We start from the raw sequence: 18601 nt of genomic DNA on the forward strand, positions 1-18601 counted from the left end.
TACATGTATGTATGTATATATGTATGTATATATATATATATTATTATTATTATAAACTAAAGATATAATTTTTATGCTATTATATAAGTGTATTGGTTAAAATTTTATATCATATATATATATATATATATATATATATATATATATATATATATATATATATATATATATATATGTATATTAGTTTTATACATAATGTATATTCGCAGTACAGTTCATGGCAAAGCAAAATGACGAACGTCACTTTAGAATTTTAATAAGATTAGATGTATCTACGGCCTAAAGAATTCTCAAATTTGTTTGACCATCTCGAAGCAAAACATTTCTTTTAATCAGCGCCGTAAGAATTAAGAGTCGAAGCAATAATCGCTTGCTGGATACTCTTGCATTATGGAAAAGAATTTTATCCAAAATGTTTGACAAAAAAAATACCAAAAAAAAAATTTTTTAAAAGTAAAAAAAGTGTAAAAACTTCAAGGTTAAAAAGAAAATAAATTTTCCGGTTTTGTCCGGTTTGTAGCACGGTTTCCATATTTTGGTTCAAACCCCTGAAAAAATCTTCTGAGTTTTAACTCGTTAAAATTTCAATACATGTTTTTTGATGTCGCCTTGATCACTAAACTTAGAGCGGGTTGCAGTCGCTGAAATTTTTTTTGGTTTGGCAAGTTAACCTGCTTATTAATTTACAAATTGATTTATAAAGCAGCATATGCAGTCGAGACAGCTCGACCAAAACGAAGAAATAGACAGCATGTTTTACAAATATTTACTTCTTTGTTGAAGGCGACAGATTAGGCGAACTTCATTGATGAAAACGATATAGTTTGTTTTGATTCAGAAACCAAAGGATACCTTTCTTATATAACTTCTTAGCCTTTACATAAAGGCGGAAATACACAAGCTACTAAATGTCAGCACTCTAAAAAAAAATGAATTTCTTATTTTGATTACTAGATTTTTTTTGACAGCTGTTTTTCTAACTGAACAAAAACTTTAGGTAAATATAAAGAACTTATTGCTGCTGTTTTATGCCGTTTGTCGTCAGGGTGTCAGAACAAATGTTGTTGATGTTGTCGTGCTTTGAGCAGTTGTTGATGTTGCCGTCTATGTTTGAGCAATTTTCATTGGGTTTGTGACAGGGAGGTAGTTTCTATTGTCTTGTAAAAAAAAACGAGATGAATAATGATGATTTTGAAAGCATTGTCTTTAGAATCACAGAGTGTAACTATAAGTGCACAGCTTCCCGCAGAACCTGTTGTTTGTTTCTATTCCATCTAGCTCTAATCCTAATGTTTTATTAAAAAGGCTTTAAAATGTTTTTGCATGTTAATTTTTGCACGTTTTTTAATTTTTTTGTTTTATAATTTGAGTTTATCAAACTCTAATTAGGTTTTAAAATGAAATTAACACTTTTCTCAACTAATTTTAGAGTTATTCTAAATAGCTCAAAAATTTTTTTCATGCTTGGTTTTTGTATTTGGAAACAAACATCAAAATCGTTAAATGCAAAAAGGCAACAAACCCTGGTTTTACAAGAAAGACAAAAAACTGTTAAATAAAATTAAAAGATATAATATATCTTTTAGACCTGCACTAACCGTTGAATAACTAGGAAAAAATTGAAAACACAAACTTTGAAAATAAAATGTCAAAACAGTTTTTGTTAAGTTCCATACTCCTCACCTTGTGTACTCGCCTTCATAAACGAATTTTCTATTGGGAAAGTTTGAAAAAAAGGCACTGAATAAATATTTAACCAGAAAGAAATTTCATTGGGAAGTTATTTCTCTTTAAAAAAGATAAAATTGGATTTTGTATTTGGTTTCAATGCTTTTAGCAAACCACTTTTTTTAAACCTCGTGAGATATACTATCATCAATTTTCCACAAACTTGATTGGAAGATTTATTTTCATTTAGCTCTGCAGTCTCAATTAATTTTGTTTGAAGATTCACAATATATTAAAAATATTTAACAAAACTGCTTTTTCACTTTAATTAAATAGAAGAAATTGCTTATATTTGTATATCTACTTTTATTACAGAAGTGATTGGTTACTTTTATGATGACAGAGGTGCTTGGTCACTTTTCATTATTTAAAAAAAACATTACCATAAGTATTTTTGCGATTATTATAGGGCTCTTTCAATGAGACTGTTGCTTAAATTGATCATTTGTCTGCGTCTATATTCTAGGGCTTGCATATCTACTTAATCATCATGTCGTGATGCATGAAGTATTGGCAGAAATCTTCTGGGGATCAACCGCAAATACGCAAACAGTTCCTATGCTATTAGCCAATTAAGTCTTTTATTTCCAAAAAATCAATAAGAAAAGTAAACATTTAAACAGTTCACAGTAAATTTGTTATCCTACAGTTGTTACAAAACTCTAATACTGTGAAAGGGAAGATTGGAGTCCGGTAAGCATTATGTGTGCCAACGTCTTTACGACAAAATATGTTGTTGTAAAAGCCTGGTTGATTTGGTTCAAAAAAATGTTGACGTCACAAAGTCGATGTTGCTAAGCGATAAAAAAAGTGCTTTTAATTTGTTAACTTAAATTTGAGTAAAAATTTAAATTTTTAAAAAATTAAAATATATTAAAACTAAGTTTAGTTTTAAATTTTTAGGTTCTTTACAAAGGATATTAAAATTCGTGTTGAAAATGAAAATATTTCAGTAAAATACCAAGCAGTATCCAGTTCTAGGAACCAGCTAGGTTTCTTATTTTCAGGAGAAATATTTAAGGGTATTTTTTACATTTATTTTCATATTAAAATATTAGATAAAGTATAAGATTGTAAGAGATCACTTACAATCTTACACTTTATATTTTGTCAAATTATAAATACCTTTTGTGGATCTTAAGAGGAGTATCATAATTATAAAAATTGAGACCCTTATTGGTCGCAACTTGATTATAGAGTCACTATAAATGACTTAAGTTTAATAAATGAGATCATGAATTGATCTCGATTTAAATATTTGTGACAACTTGTTTGTCTCGATTTGAACAAGTCAGACGACTTTTTAATTCTAATGCAGTTATTCGCAAATAAACATCAATAAACTAAGAATTCATTACTGCTTTAGGCAACCTGATTCGTTTTGAAACGAGATATCAAGTTTCTAAAAAGAATCATTATTTTTATTTATTTTATTGAAGTACTTGGTTCATCTACGTTTGTTTATTTTACACTTATAAACTGTCAGGGACGTAAAATAAGATTGATGAAAAAGTAAGAAATCCTTTCCCACGACTCTTTAATCACTGCATATTTTAACATTTTATTTATTGTCTTTCAGAAAAAGTATGAAATCATAGAAAAATATAACAAGCCATTAAAGATTACAGATTAAAAGAAAATTCAAGAAGAAAATCTGAATAAAAATTTGAAACTAAGAAAAGAAAACAGAGCAAATTTTTAAAAACAAAAAATAAAAAAACAAAAAACAAAAAATCAAATAAAAAATCGATGGATGTATAAATTGTGGATCTCAGAAGAAGAGTTTCTGCAATAGATGAGCTATGGAAATTCTTCATCGAATGTGTATTTTCTTGGCGATTTTTATAGACGTTCGTTGTTGTCCGACAAAATGCTTGTGCGTATCGCATACCGTGCCTTCCTCCTACTGCAACGGACTCAGGCTAACAACCGTGCATAAGAACATTGCAAAAGACACAGAAATATTATCGCTTCAAGTAAACGAAATTGTAAATATATCTGATATCGATTTTAAACATCTTACTAGCTTAAAGAGACTTAACCTACAGTTCAATCGCATCGAACATATTTCTGAAGACGCTTTTGAGAATCAAAGACACCTACAATCTCTTAACTTAGGTCACAATAATATAAAAACGATCTCTCCAAAAGTTTTTCGAAATCTTGTTTCATTAGAGGAGCTATATTTAAATAATAATTTATTAGAGAAATTATCTCATGAACATTTTTTAAATTTACCGAGTTTAAAAAGACTACACTTACAGTGGAACAATTTACAGAGACAGGAATACGACGTTTTTGCGCAAATTCCGAATATAGAGCTTCTAAACTTAGCTCATAACAAACTTGACGAAGTAAATACTGATATGTTTAAAAATACAAAAAAGTTAAAGTCAATACTTTTAGACAATAACGCAATAGGAAGAATTGATTCAAACGCTTTCCACGAATTGTCAGATTTGTCGGAAGTTACGTTGGAAAACAACTCATTAGCAACACTTAGCGTAAATCTCTTTCGTGACAAACCCAGCCTTAATAAAATAAGTTTTTATAACAACCCTTTTCATTGTAATTGTAAAAACTACTGGATGCACGAAGCTTTAACAAACGGTTGGCCTGCTGTGGTAAATATAGAAAAAATAACTTGTCGGTATCCATGGCAAGCTCAAACAAATTTTCTTGGTGAACTAACAAGAGAACAGTTTAACTGCCACGGTTCCTGGGGTGAGTGGGAAAATTGGTCCAACTGTAATAAACCGTGTAGCAACGAAATGAGACACAGAACACGATTATGCTATACAAATGCGAGATCAGATTACTCGGGAGCATGCGAAGGAGATGCTTCAGAATCTGAAAGATGTAACACGTCATGTTCATTTGGAGTGTTAGCGAATTGGGAAGAATGGAGTGAATGTTTAACGTGGCCAAAAAGTTTTTATCAAATTCGAAAAAGACTTTGTCTCGATCCTATAACAAACTTAGAAATGACAAAATGTCTTGAACCTCATATTGAGATGAGACCATGTGCTAAAAGTACATTTCCTGTCAGAGGATCATGGAGTGAATGGGGTTCTTGGTCAACTTGTGATAAAGAGTGTGGCTTAGGTATAAAAACGAGAGAGCGAAAATGTATATATTTTGAATCAGACGTTGGAAGACACTCATGCAACGAAAGTGAGCTACAAAAACAAAAACTTATTTGTTTTAAAGCCCTGTGTCCTCCAAAAACACATTGGACAGAATGGTCCCCGTTTTCGGAATGTTCGTCATTTTGTGGGAAAGGTATGAATATAGGTTTAATGTATCTAGTGCCAGAATTGTAAATGCAAAATGTACTTATTTCTATGTGGCTGGCTTAACTAAGTCTGGTAGAGCAGTTTCTCTTCAAATAATTCAATAGATTCACATCAATTTAATCAAATGGTTTTCCCTAAGTAACAGCAAGTTATCATTATTTTAGTGTTTTCCTTTTTTTATGATGTTTAAACATTTTAAAATTTGTCAGGTTCTCGTACGAGGAGTCGCGTGTGTCAAAATGAATTTAATTTAACTGTTGATATCTTAAACCTATGTCCTGGTGAAAGCAACGAAGCAACAGATTGCTATAGCGAAAATGAGTTATGTAAATTTAAAGAAAGCTGGTCTCAGTGGTCTTCATGGAGCGCATGCAATATTGATTCATGCAAACGTAACAGATCAAGAACATGTGTTTTCGATTCAACTATGGATGGGGGGAGGTAAATAATTTTTCAGTATATAAGAACCAACATATTTTTAGATATCAAATAAAAAACAAAGTTGGATGCACCAATAACATTTAGTACTACAACTATTATAGGAACTGTGCTGGAGAATATTATGAAGAACAAGCGTGTACTCCGTCGACAGAGTGCTCAATTTACGGTCAATGGAACACTTGGCAAGAGTGGTCTCCATGTTCGCATTCGTGTGACCTAGGATACAAAAAAAGAAAAAGGTTGTGCCTTAATGCAAACGTCAACAAGTTGAAATGCGGCGAAAGGAATGAGCAAGAAGAGGATGAGCAAATTCAAGAATGTAACTTACCTAAATGTAATGAAGCAAAATGGTCCGCATGGGAAGAATGGTCCGGGTGCATTTCTCGCGTGAAAGAGTTAAGAAAACGCTTATGCATTGGGGAAAATGAGTTCAACCATTGTGAAGGTAATAAATTATATCTAACCTGGTTATGGTTTTTGAAAAAACTGCTATAAAAAAACAAAGAGCGATGAAAAAAACAAACAAATATTTTTCTTCTTTTGTGAAGGACGGGAAAAAGAAAAGAGATCTTGCAAATTAGAAAACAAACAAAAAGAAGTAGTGACTACAGGAAAAACAACTAGCTGTGTACCCAGATACCATATTCCAAATGGAAAAGAAGTAATTAAGAAGACCTTGAATGGAATAAGAGCATTTTACTCGTGCAACAAATTTTACAGATTAAAAGGTATTACTTGCACTTTGTATTAGAGTTGAATTTTCTGTGTTGTCAACGTGACATGACGTTGAGCCTACGTAATATTGTGAATTGCTGTTGTATAAGAGAGCCAAAAAAAAAAAATTAATACAGAATATGCAAAAGAATTAATACAGAATATGCAAATAGTTTTAGTAAGTAGTTAAAGGAATGTAATCAGTGGCTAATTAAAGACCGTGCCCCTTATAGTTCAATCTTTAAAAAAGAACCGGTATAATTATTTTGTTTGAGTGTGGATTGCTATTACTATTCACTAAAGAGTGACATGAGTGTATAAAAAAAATTTTGTAAAGAATATTAACCCTTTAACCTTAGTTTTCTCTCCCTTCACCCTTACCCCCCCCCCCCCCACACTCAATTTGTGATTTAATCTTGCTCTTCTCGGCATATCTGAAGGCTCCCCTACTAAATTATGTGCAAGCCTAGACAACTCTAGAAATGCCTATAAATATAATGGAGGAATATTTAGAAAGAAAAATATATTCAGCTAATATTATACATTAAATAAAAGGGTTATACATAAGATTTAAATTTGTAAATGTGTAGGTAGCCAGCCTGAAATAAACTGTATCAAGGGTAAAGGTTGGGAAAGAGATGAATCACCTTACTGTGTACCTATATGTGGTAAACCAGTTCATAAATCAACTGGAAACTCAATTAACCGAGCAAGACTTCTTGGTGGTTCACTTTCTGTTGCACATAGTTGGCCCTGGCAAGTTGCAATTGAGGTAACTTTATTAAAATGTAAATAGATACATGTAAGCACTCATGTTTAATCATGTATAGTATATGCACATATACAAACTGCGTAACTATTGTATGCATACATACATACATACATACATACATACATACATACATACATACATACATACATACATACATACATACATACATACATACATACATGCATGCATACATACATACATACATACATATGCATATATATACATGCAATTTTATGATGATGTTATTCAAACGAAGAAAGATCAAAATCTTCCCTGACCTAAAATCAACATAATTAATTACAATTTAGGTTAAAACCCGAAAATACGGTTGGAGGCTATTTTGTGGTGGAAGCCTTCTTGGCGATAAGTGGATAGTTACAGCTGGGCACTGTTTATTTGACACAGAACCTATAAGGCGTTATGAAAGAAATGAATTCAAAATTTTCCTAGGAATTCATAATATTTCCAAACGGTACGAAGACTCTGATCTTATTTACGAAGCCAATTATGCTGAAGCGCACCCAAATTTTAACATCAACTCGCTGGATAATGATATTGGTTTGATAGAACTAAAGGAAAAAGCCAGATTATCAGGTAAAAATTTGAACTAATGAAAACGAATGTTGTCAGAAACAGAATCTCTTTCATTGAGATTAAATAACTGATGAAATCAAGTTTTGACTTTTAGCAGCAAACTAAAAATTTTACTATATTGATGTGTTCAAAAAAGTAGAAAGTAAAAAATTCAGACTTGTTATTTATTTTTTAATATATTAGTATCATATCCATTTGCATTATTCTTGATGGTGGGGTGAAAAAACTTTGACTAAAACCAGTTTTTAAATAGAATTCCATCATTGAAATGTCGGAGGTTGTGAAATCGGTTGGTACGCTTTAGCATCTGAAAGGTGTGCAAAACTTGTAGACTCAATTCAGAGTCATTATTCAGCCATTAAAGTTAAAGGATAATGTAGTAAATACTAACTTTTTTACTACAAACTCCATTTTTCAATGGCATCCTTGGTGAATATTATTTTAAAATAATTATTTAAAAAAAATTCAATTACTACTATTTGTTTGAACAATCAATATCTATGAATTTGAGAAAATCACATCTAGAAGATAAAATATTTTAACAATTTTGAAATATTAAATTATTTTTTAAGGCTTAATAGATGTTTAAATATCGAAAATGATGATTTTATTTGCAAAAAAACAACTCGATACACTCTTCTTTTTGAATTCTTTTAAACTGATTAAGATTATTTTAAACACAGCTGTAAATAAAAACTTCTATCTAGACAAAATTCTTCCAATTTGTTTACCAACGAGCGAACAAAAAACTCTATCAAAGAGTGGGCGAATTGGAACTGTTATTGGATGGGGCGTGACAACGCAAGGCAAAGCATCAGAACTACTTAAAGAGCTAAATATTCCCGTGGTTTCACGAAGTGACTGTATAAATGCATACAAAAATGAATATAATATTACAGAAAGTATGTTTTGCGCTGGAAACAAGTCGACTAATGAAGACACTTGCAAAGGAGACAGTGGTGGAGGGTACCTGTTCCGGGATACCCTGAAAAAAAAATGGACACTTCAAGGCATTATTTCATGGGGAAGCGGAACGTGTGGTGATGCCGGCAAATATAGTGTCTATACACATGTCTACAACTTTACTTCATGGTTACGCACTGTAATGAGTCGAGGTTAAATAGCGCGCAAATTCTTTTAACGTAACAAATTAATTAATAAACCGAAAAGTATTTTTTTTTTTTTAATTATTTTTTAACCATTTTAAAAGTTAGGAAGGTGAATAACACTGTCTTCTAACGGATCGTCTGCCTCGTTTTGAAACTATACTTTCATCATCTGATTCATTTTCATTTGTCGCAGAAGAATGTTTACGTTTTCTGTCTTCGCTGACACTATTTCGTTTCGGTGGACGACCTCGCTTCATTTTTGAAGTTTCATCTTGATATTGAGATGAATCTTTCTTCAGATCGAGATCACCGGCTCCTTCAACTAGTTTTGAGCTTGTTTTGGAACCATTGGAACTTCTATGCACAGAATCATCAGCTAATTTTATTATCAATTTTTTACTCACCCGGTTATCCGAATCATCGTTACTAGAAATTGAATCAGTATCGTTATCGTTTTTTTTTGATCTAATGGTAATTACGATTTTCCTATCTTGTGTATCATCAATATCATTACTGGAGATTGATTCAGTGTCGTCTAAAATTTTGTTGCGCGAGCGTTTATTTTTCTTTTTTCCTTCGTTTCCCGAATCAGATTCTTCTTCGTCACGATACTTCAAAGGAATGACTCTTGCACGAGAAGAGCGCCGGCGAAAATCTTTGCCTTCTGTTTCCTGATGACTCTTATTCCCAGCAGAACTAGCAGAGTTAATGTTTGTTACATTTTCGACAAAATCGACACATGACGAATCATCGGATATAGGTTCCGTTACAAGGTCCGAATTTTTGTATTCATCACCGCCCGAAGTTTCATTTTTTAGGTTAGGCAAAGTTAATTCTTTACTTGAAACCTGACTCTCTAGCGATTTTTTCACTTCGTCATGTTTTTCTCCTTCCGTGAGACCGTCAATAATTTGTTTTTCAGAATTATTTACATTATTTACGTCGCCGGTACTTTCGCTTTCAACTTTGTCATTGAGTTCCATCTGAACTTCTTCAATTTCAGTTACCTCAGTTCGTTCTTTAACATTTGTACCTGGAGCTGCCTGTGTATTAGACAACTCGGTTTTTTCATCTTTATTTAAATATTTATCTACTTGTTTGTCAATAATCAAACAGAAACTATGTCCTTTCGCACTCAACACTTCGTCCACTAATTGCTTCACACTGTTCAATATAACTTCGGATCTGAAATAAAAATGCGCAAGTAGTAGCAGTATTTTTTACACAGTGTAGGGAAATGACGTTGGGGATGGGGTGGAGGGAGGGGTAGTAAATCCAATTTAGAATGATAAAAGTCCTTAAAAAGATGTTATGCAGAATTAGAAATATTCTTGGAATTTTTCTGCTGAAATAAAAACTTTTGTCTAATTTTAAACAATCAAATCGAATAAATAGGCTCATCAGATATATTTTTAAAAATATTTTCCAAATCTTAAATTTGACATTATTGTGACGAGCGGAGTAATTAGCAGTTAAGTCCAAAAAGAGCGACGTAGGAGCGACGTTGTTTTAATTTTGTTGGTAACCAACTTACGGATCCCAATAAAAATTAAACCCTACGAAAATAAATAAAAATAGAATAACCATATAAATTACTGTCTATATAAAAAACTAAAAGTATTATTTGAGTTTTGCCCCATCACGGTACACTTGGGCTCCAGAGAAAGTTTGATCCTGACAATTCGACTGTTGCGTTAAAATTTTTTTATTTTTTTTATAAAAACGATTAACTTCGCATTCCTGAAAGGTAGTTTAAATTGAAAAAAGTATATAAAAAGAGGTATTCAGAAATGGATGCAGTTGGTATTTGAAAGGAATGCAATTCTTAGCAGATTCAATGAATATCTATCCAATTGTAAAAAAAGTAAAATTTTTACTAGTTTATTCTTTCTATCAATAATTTTGTTAACAGTTTATCGTTTCGAAGTTTTATAATTTATCGATAAATTCGATTCAATAAAAAAAAAGGTTTTAAAAACTTCGAGCCTTTTTCTAGAACAATCAAACGCATGAAAAGTTTTAAAAAATTGGAAAAATAAACTGAAACTTAATTTTTAAAGAGACTCGCCCTTATCGGTCCAAACATTAGCTGGCTTTGTTTCAACTGTCATGCAATATTATTTCGGTATTTCAAAACGAATTTTTTTTTTCAAAACGTTACAATAAAATGACGCAAAAAAAAGGTTTTAATTTAACGCGTCGCGTTAAATTTGTATCAACTGTTGTTTTATGAAATATTTCGCATACTTTTTCTTTAGCGGGAGATTAATTTGAAATCGCAGTTGTGATAAACGCGGTCGTGACAATTTTAAATCAATAAACCGCTGTCTCTATTACAAGAGAAATTTGGCATTTAAAATCAGCTGTATATTATTTTTTAAAACATCAAGAAACTAAAATTAACTGGATATTTTTGTTATAAAAACTTGTTTTTTTCAATTTACTAACGGAATTTTTCATGCAAACAGAACTTTTTCTTGTAAACACAGAACTTTTCTTGAAATATAGAGTTTTATAAATTTTATAGCAACGACTATTACTTATTACAATATTAATTCTTTAAAAGCATTAAACTACAAAGAGAGTGGGTTAGCAAATGTAAAAAACCCAAAGGGCAGCATTAAAATATTATGCAGTTTTTAGCTTTTGTACAAAATGTTATGTACTAAATAAAATCATTTATAAAACTTATGATAAACTAATAATAGAAAATAGATAATAGAAAAATGTTAAGTTTAGGCATTATTTAGGTATGGCTTCGTAATATTCTTTATCAAGAGTAGACGTCTAATTCATAGATTTAGCATTGTCTATTGTATTTTGAGGCACTTATGGTTTCTTCAATACCTTTGAAATGTGTGAAGTCAGTGGCGCGTGCTGGGGCAGTATTTGACCTCTAGAAAAAAAAAAAGTGCGGCACCATAGTAAGAATAAAGTTTTTAATTCACAGACGTTTGACAATTTAACCAGCACTTTAAACGTAATCACAAACATAAACTAATCGCAAATAGCACTTAACATTTTAAAAGTTTTTGCAACTCTATCGCTACTGTGCTTTTCAAAGTGCACCATTATGCGGTATTCAATATTCAAGAGTCGCATTAGTTCGTCTAAGTTCTCATTTGTAAGTGTTGAGCGTAGTCGAGTTTATATTAATTTTAACTTAGAAAACGCCCGCCCCGCAGCAGTCACTATTATACTTAAAGTGAGTAGATATCTGTAGACACAATAAAGGTTGTTGAATTTTGGGGAGCACAAATTGTGTTTGTTCTATACAATAAAAACATAAACAAAACACAAGACAAATTTTGACGGTTGCGAGGCTCAATCGTTATACTTAAGATATCATCAAATTTCTCCACAAAAACTTTAAAACCCAACTTGTTTTAAGATCTAGAACAAAACTCGATAAACAAGAAAAACGTAAGATTAAGATAATTTTAATAGTCAAACACAATAAACTTAAACGCGATTGTTTTTTTTTTTAAAGTTATGAACCACAAGTAAAAATCAAACAAAAAACGAGAGAAAAGACGTTTATCATTTCGAATTGCGCACATTCCGGTGCACAATTCGAAATGATAAACGTCCTTAACAAACTCCCATTTTTAATATCCAAGATTCAACGGCTGGTTTTTACAAAAAAAATTAAACAACTGTTCGGTCTATTACTGTAGTCTCTGTATCAAAATCTCGTTATTCTACATCGTTGCCTAGGGTGATTAAGACCTATATATAAAAAGTTTAGTTTAAATAACAGATTGAAAATTTGTCTTAGTGAAAATAATATCACTTATCCTTTTTTTTTTATCATTTCACGAGACCCGTGGAGTTTTCAAGACTTCCAGACTGGCCAGCACGACACTGGGTGAAGTATTGGTGTGATCAGTTCTTGTTGACTTTTGTTTTATGTTAACTTCCTTAAAAACCTGTACCGAATGTAAGCACTAAATGATGATTTCAAATATGGACTTGCTGAAAATAAATACGCATATTTTTGAAAATGGCACCATTAAGTACTTTAACCCAGATGCAACATCTTTGGAAACTAAAAAAATATGTCACTTATATTGAAAAACATGATATCGCCCTAACTTGCAACAGTAGTCTGATCAAAGATATTGGGGAGTAGCATTTAGAAAGTACTGTCAATGCAACTATGAACATTGTAATTTTTCAAATACAAATGAATGGCCGGACGTTTAAAATTTTATTGAAATCTCAAATCGACCTCTACCAAGTCTTCCAGAGTAACCAGAGACGAACCACAAACAAAGAAATAACTAACAAAACACTAACAGAATACTTTTTGATCTTGGAAACCAAAAAAAAAAGATTCCTCCCACTTGCCCTCCCAACAGCGTTTGATGGCAACTTGCCCTCCCAACAGCGTTTGATGGCAACATTCAAGTTAAGGGAGAAATAATTACAGCGCCTTCTAGATTTAATTGTTGAAACCTTTAGGCAGAATTGAAAGACAAAATACTTCAAATTCTACTGTAGTACAAGCATTGTTTGCTTCTTGACACAGGATTTAACCAAGGCTCCTGACACGCAGGATTTATTTATGGTATTTGAATCCATAAGTAATCCTTCGAATATTAAAAATGAACTCTATCAAAAAAAAAAGTTATTAAAAAAGTAGTGCGCAAAATTGAAGAAGGAAAGAGAGGAAATGGAAGTTATATCAAATTATTAAACCAAAGTTTTAATCAATTAGAATAAAAGTGTGGTCTTTCATCAAAAAATTTCATACACTTCTATGTTAAGTCACATTGCATAGGCAACTTCAAGTTGAGTCAAAATTATATTACATTAAATTTATCAACTTGTTTTTCTCTTCTTGTATATAAACCCTGGCCAACCAGATGAATACCTAAAAGCATTGCATAGCATTGTAAAATGCTATCCCACTACTTAAGCAAGTAAGTGGACAGCTCTTCACTAATCAACCAAAAGAACCCAACCCTATCAAACTTCCTCCTCCATATTTGAAAGCTAGTATTACATATTGAGGCACCATCTTTTTCCTAACTTAGCAGTGTGTAAATAACCAGTGTGATAACTGAAAGTTTTAAATTTAGATTTATTGGTAAATAAGACCTTAGAAACTACAATAGTCCACTAGTGGTGCTTCATGGGCCAATCCTTAATTGTCATCGTTATGAGTTACAAAACTTCAAAAAAAAAAAAAAAAGAAAAGAAAACTGTCAGCAATGTAATCCACCAGGAAATAATAACTACCATATATATATGAAACCAGATTTCACTAACTAAAAGCATTTTCTTTTATACACCATTTTTCAATAGTTGCAACACAGGGAATGCTTCTGTTCTTAGCATCAACAGTATGAAGAGATTTAAGTTTTTTTAATGTTAAAAATATTTTTCTTAACATTTATTCAAAAGACCTATTTTAAGGCATCAAAAAATATCTATTCTTTAAAAACTGTTTTGAAAAAAACTGCTTAAAGAAAAAAAATGATATTTCAAAGATTTAATTCCCCAATTGTAAAAACTCTTTCAAATTTTATAAATTTATCATTTATAATTTTTATTGCTGAAAATTCACTTTCATATTTATCGCAAAAGCATATATCTGAATATGCTGTAAAAAGAGTATGCAGACATATATTTATTCATTTTTTGATTATATTTGTAATTTACTATGTGCCCTTTTTGACATTATCAAACTGTTAAAAGAAGAAAAGTAAAATTGAAAAATTCTTCTCCGTTCTTGTTTGCATTGTTCAAGTTTTATTTGATTTACAAAGTCAACATGTAGCAATTAATGATTTAAATGTAACCTCCATTTGATATATATATATATATATATATATATATATATATATATATATATATATATATATATATATATATATATATATATATAATATATATATAAAAGTGGTTTTGTTTTAAAAATCCTTCCAATCTGGTTTGCATTTGATCATGCATAAAACTTGTCCATTAAACTTATCTCTCTTAAAAGGCAGATCATTACTAGTGGTCGTTAGTACTTTTATTATTCATTAGTGTATTCAAAGTGAGGCTATATTTTTTAAAAATGTTTTTTTGCTCATTTAACAAACCGAATTTTACTTGCAGTTTTGACATAAATTTTTAAACTAAAAAATATTTTACTTTGCTTCTTTTGTTACTATTAATTTATGTGCATTATGACTATTGAGTTTGTTTGTTGACAATTTTATAAAAATGTTAAGGAATAGCCAACTATTTTCATAATTAAGGTATGTAAAATTCAGTTAGAAGATGATTTTCTATTTTACATTTCATCTAACTGTTTATATAAAATCAGTAGGTTTATTTATCCTTAGCTAGAAAGTATTATGTTATATTTTATTTCTTAAGAAGAAAAATGTTAATAGAAAAATGAAATTTTTTGACTATCACTATTATGTACAAGTTACCCAAAGCAAAACTAATTTGGCTATATTGAAATATACAGTCAATGCATGGAGCCAGTAGTAAACAATGTAGAAATAAATAGAAGATTTGGCTATAAGTTGGAGAAACAAAAATAAAAAATGATATAACAGAAGGGAGCATACTAGTATGCATAGTAGATAAAACCTATATGCTATATTAGATATTAACATAGCAGTTATAAAATATTAGATATTGGAGAGTGGTTTGTAGATGTTAATATATGCTATATAACAATATTTGGTACTTTAAAATAAATTAGTAACTATTTAAAATTCAACTTTAAAATTTAATGCTCTTTTGCAAGAGAAAACATTGATTTCAGCACAATCCTATTGGAGAGACCTCACTTAGATAGCATCAAAGTATATAATAAATTGTAATGATCCATTAGAGTTTTTTTATCTTCACATGTATCAACTTTGTGAAAATACATAAATTAGTTTACTAATCGCTGTCATTTGTGTGCTATACTATGATAACAATATTAAGTTTGAGTTTTAGAAAAATGGATAAAAAAAAATACTTGTTTTAAAAACTGGGAACTGTTAGGTCACTAAAAACACAATATTAAAGTAGCTTATCACTCTGCTACAAAAATAAATAAATTGAAAATTTTCATTATCAAAGCCTCATTGGTTGTTTATAAATTAAATATTTTTCTTAATTGATATTATTTTTGTCAAATCTTAAGTTTTTATTTTTTAGAATCATTAAACTATACAAAAATAAAAATTAAAATAATAAAGAACTAATCATATTTAAATACATCAATTCTTAAAGTAAAATTAGCAAACTGAATATTTTTTGAAACTAGATAAAATCCCTAATTGAGGAGTTAAAAGACATTCAGAAGCATAAACATTTATATTCATATTTATAACTTGAATGAATATTAGTACAAAAAAGAACCCTTACTTGGTTATATGATTTCTAAGTTCATTTCGTAACATGTTCTTTTGAAGGCTTGTATCATACTTATGTTTAGAAAGAAATGAAGCAACATGGTTTTCTACTTGCTGCTTTAACTGACGATAATTGTCCTAGTACATTAGAAATATATTTATCTATGAAATCATTAAAAAATATACCAAAATCTTTTACACTTAAAAACTTTGTACATATAATTTACCATATTATCGAATTCCTCTAAGCATTCTTTGCGAAACTGATCAAACAAGCCCTCAGATTTAACACTGCTGACAACCTCATTTATGCTTTTTTGTGGTTCTGAAACTTCCATCTTATTTAACAACACTATATCAATAAAACCTAAAAACTGATAATATAGGTAAGGCAGGTTGGTAGTAGAAGGTAAATTAGAAAATATGTCTGTTAGATAACAGCTAGTTAAGAATATAAATTGAAAAAACTTACTTTATAAATGTGATAATGTTCCTTATTCAATCGTCATTTTTTTTTACCCAAAGTTCATTATGAATAATAAATTATCTCTATCAATTAGGTGACCATTATTTACTTCATAAGGTTTTTAGTTATGTATGCTATTTAATTTACATATTTGTAACTTTATATTAAGTTTAATTCGGAAAGATATTTTGCGAACCGCAAGAGAATTCTGACAACTTTCGATTACGGGGTTCAATTTTTTTTTCCCCTCATTTTATTCCTTTTGAAAATCTTTATTATGCTTATCTTTTAATAGTTAACATCCAGGCAACTTATGAGGCTATTTATTATATCAACGTTTATGGCACATAACGAAATATGGTTTTGTTTGATTTTATATCTAACTTTTTGTTGGGGTCCAAATGATTAGGCAGGTAACAACTCCGTGTTTACACTGCTTATAATGGCAATCTTTTTCAGAATGAATGATAGCCTACAACTGTTATGTTATAATACCCTTTAGTAAACTACAAGATTAGGTTATTTAAATTTAGTTTAAATTTCATTATAACGATCTCCTTGAGTGGATGGTGCCCTAAAGCTGGGGCAGTAACGAGCACTACTTTTTCTTATTATTGTTAAAGTAATTGAAGACCATTTGATAAAAATGGCAGTATTGTGTCGGTGAGACAAATAAAACTTAATCTTGGGCTACAAATATTTCCCTATTGTTAATGGCTATTACTTTTAAATTTTTCTTTTTGGGTGGATCTTAACAATTAAAAATTTGGTTCAACAAACCTTGTGTGCTATTTCTAAAAGGCAAATGTGTTAATGTTCAAAATGATTTCTCTATTTCTTACACTCTGTGATCTTCAATTGTGTTTGCTTTAAGTTAAGTTTAATTTTTCAAGTTTAAAATTTTCCAATTATTTTCTTAATAACTTTGTTCTTGTGTAATTTCTTCTATTTTTAGGGGGATCTTCCTTACATCGAACAAATAATTTGGCTTTTAATCATATCCAGGCAACAATAATTTTATTAATAAATAATTTTGGAACTTTTAACAAAGGTTTGCTAGAAATTTTTTTTTTATACAGTAACAACTTCTAACGTGCATTAACAACTCATAGGTTTTTTTTAAATTAACAATAGATTTTGGTTTTGGAAAATTTGGAATTTGAAAAGGAAACCTCTAAAACGTTGTGACTGCAAGTCATTCAACTAACTTATCTGTGTCAACAAAGGCAACCAAATTTGCGCCATTCTTTTAAAAAATATCAGACCGTTCTAAAATCAACAACACGTGTAGTGGTGCTCTGTTGAGCAGAGTTTCGGGTAAAAGAATTAAACACTTCGTAAATGTTACAAATGTCAAAAGTATTTACAGCATCTGCAATCTTTCTACCTTGGAGTAAAAAGACAGCCGATTGAAGTACTGACCCACGTTTTAAACTTGTCAGTTACATCAGTTATTCTATAGTTTTGCACTTCATTTAGAGCTGGGAACTAACATGCCGGCTTTTAACAGTTACAAACTTGGGAAAGATATGGAAGTTAAATATTGTCAGTGAAGAGTGTTAACCTCTTAGGCCCATTACATACAACTTTACCGGAGATAATTAAAACGAATTTAAAAAATGAAAGTTTGAACTTCCATATTTTTTTTTTGCTTTTGACTGATCAACATTTGAAATCCATTTAGTTTAGTAATAACAACTAGAAGTTGTATTCAATTTATTATACCATTTTGTCGAAAATTGGAGTTACAATTTTTTTCTATATAAAAAAATTGACTGAATCTGCGGAGTTACAAAGCATTCAATGTTTTAGCGATTACTAAGAAGAAAAAAAACTTTTTACTTTTATGTTTAATAAAAAAAAAAAAAAAATGAAAACAATGAAACATAATAAAATGGATGCGTATAATAATTACAATTCTTTTGTAAATCTAGGTAAGAAGTTTTAACCAATTAATAGTGTAGAATATTGTCATAATATTTTCGGAAATCTTCTGGCAAAATGTTTTTTAATGCTTGTGAACCGTTGCACTTTCGTTCTGAAATAAAGAGTCTGTCCCTTATTAGATTTCCTAACAAATCAAACGGCTGTTTTTTTTTATGATCAATTTTCTTTATCTTCAAGTTTAA

The 18601-nt window shown here is 30.1% G+C and overlaps 2 protein-coding genes across 4 annotated transcripts; one reads left to right on the plus strand and one right to left on the minus strand.

The window, feature by feature from the left end:
- The first annotated feature begins 3284 nt into the window (after positions 1-3284).
- LOC145180667 (uncharacterized) lies at positions 3285-8714 on the plus strand. The gene is made up of 7 exons (XM_090082202.1): positions 3285-5010; positions 5234-5465; positions 5567-5910; positions 6014-6193; positions 6770-6951; positions 7260-7545; positions 8253-8714. The coding sequence occupies exons 1-7, from the start codon at positions 3531-3533 to the stop codon at positions 8663-8665; spliced, it is 3117 nt and encodes a 1038-aa protein (XP_089938328.1). The 5' UTR covers positions 3285-3530; the 3' UTR covers positions 8666-8714.
- Positions 8367-16698, minus strand: LOC145180668 (uncharacterized). Of its 3 annotated transcripts, none has more exons than XM_090082203.1 (4): positions 16479-16698; positions 16234-16373; positions 16020-16144; positions 8367-9839 (listed from the first exon to the last, which is right to left on the minus strand). In XM_090082203.1, the coding sequence occupies exons 2-4, from the start codon at positions 16342-16344 to the stop codon at positions 8756-8758; spliced, it is 1320 nt and encodes a 439-aa protein (XP_089938329.1). In that variant the 5' UTR covers positions 16345-16373; positions 16479-16698; the 3' UTR covers positions 8367-8755. The 3 variants fall into 3 exon arrangements, with proteins under 3 accessions (XP_089938329.1, XP_089938330.1, XP_079911723.2); XM_090082204.1 differs by having other exon boundaries at positions 16234-16380; positions 16479-16682; XM_080055597.2 differs by having other exon boundaries at positions 8701-9839; positions 16234-16358.
- Between the last annotated feature and the right edge of the window lie 1903 nt (positions 16699-18601).

This window comes from Hydra viridissima, unplaced genomic scaffold (assembly GCF_058129835.1).
Source record: "Hydra viridissima isolate aposymbiotic clone 2 unplaced genomic scaffold, HvirCarnegie_v1 scaffold_3, whole genome shotgun sequence".
In the NCBI taxonomy this organism is placed as follows: Eukaryota; Metazoa; Cnidaria; class Hydrozoa; order Anthoathecata; family Hydridae; genus Hydra; species Hydra viridissima.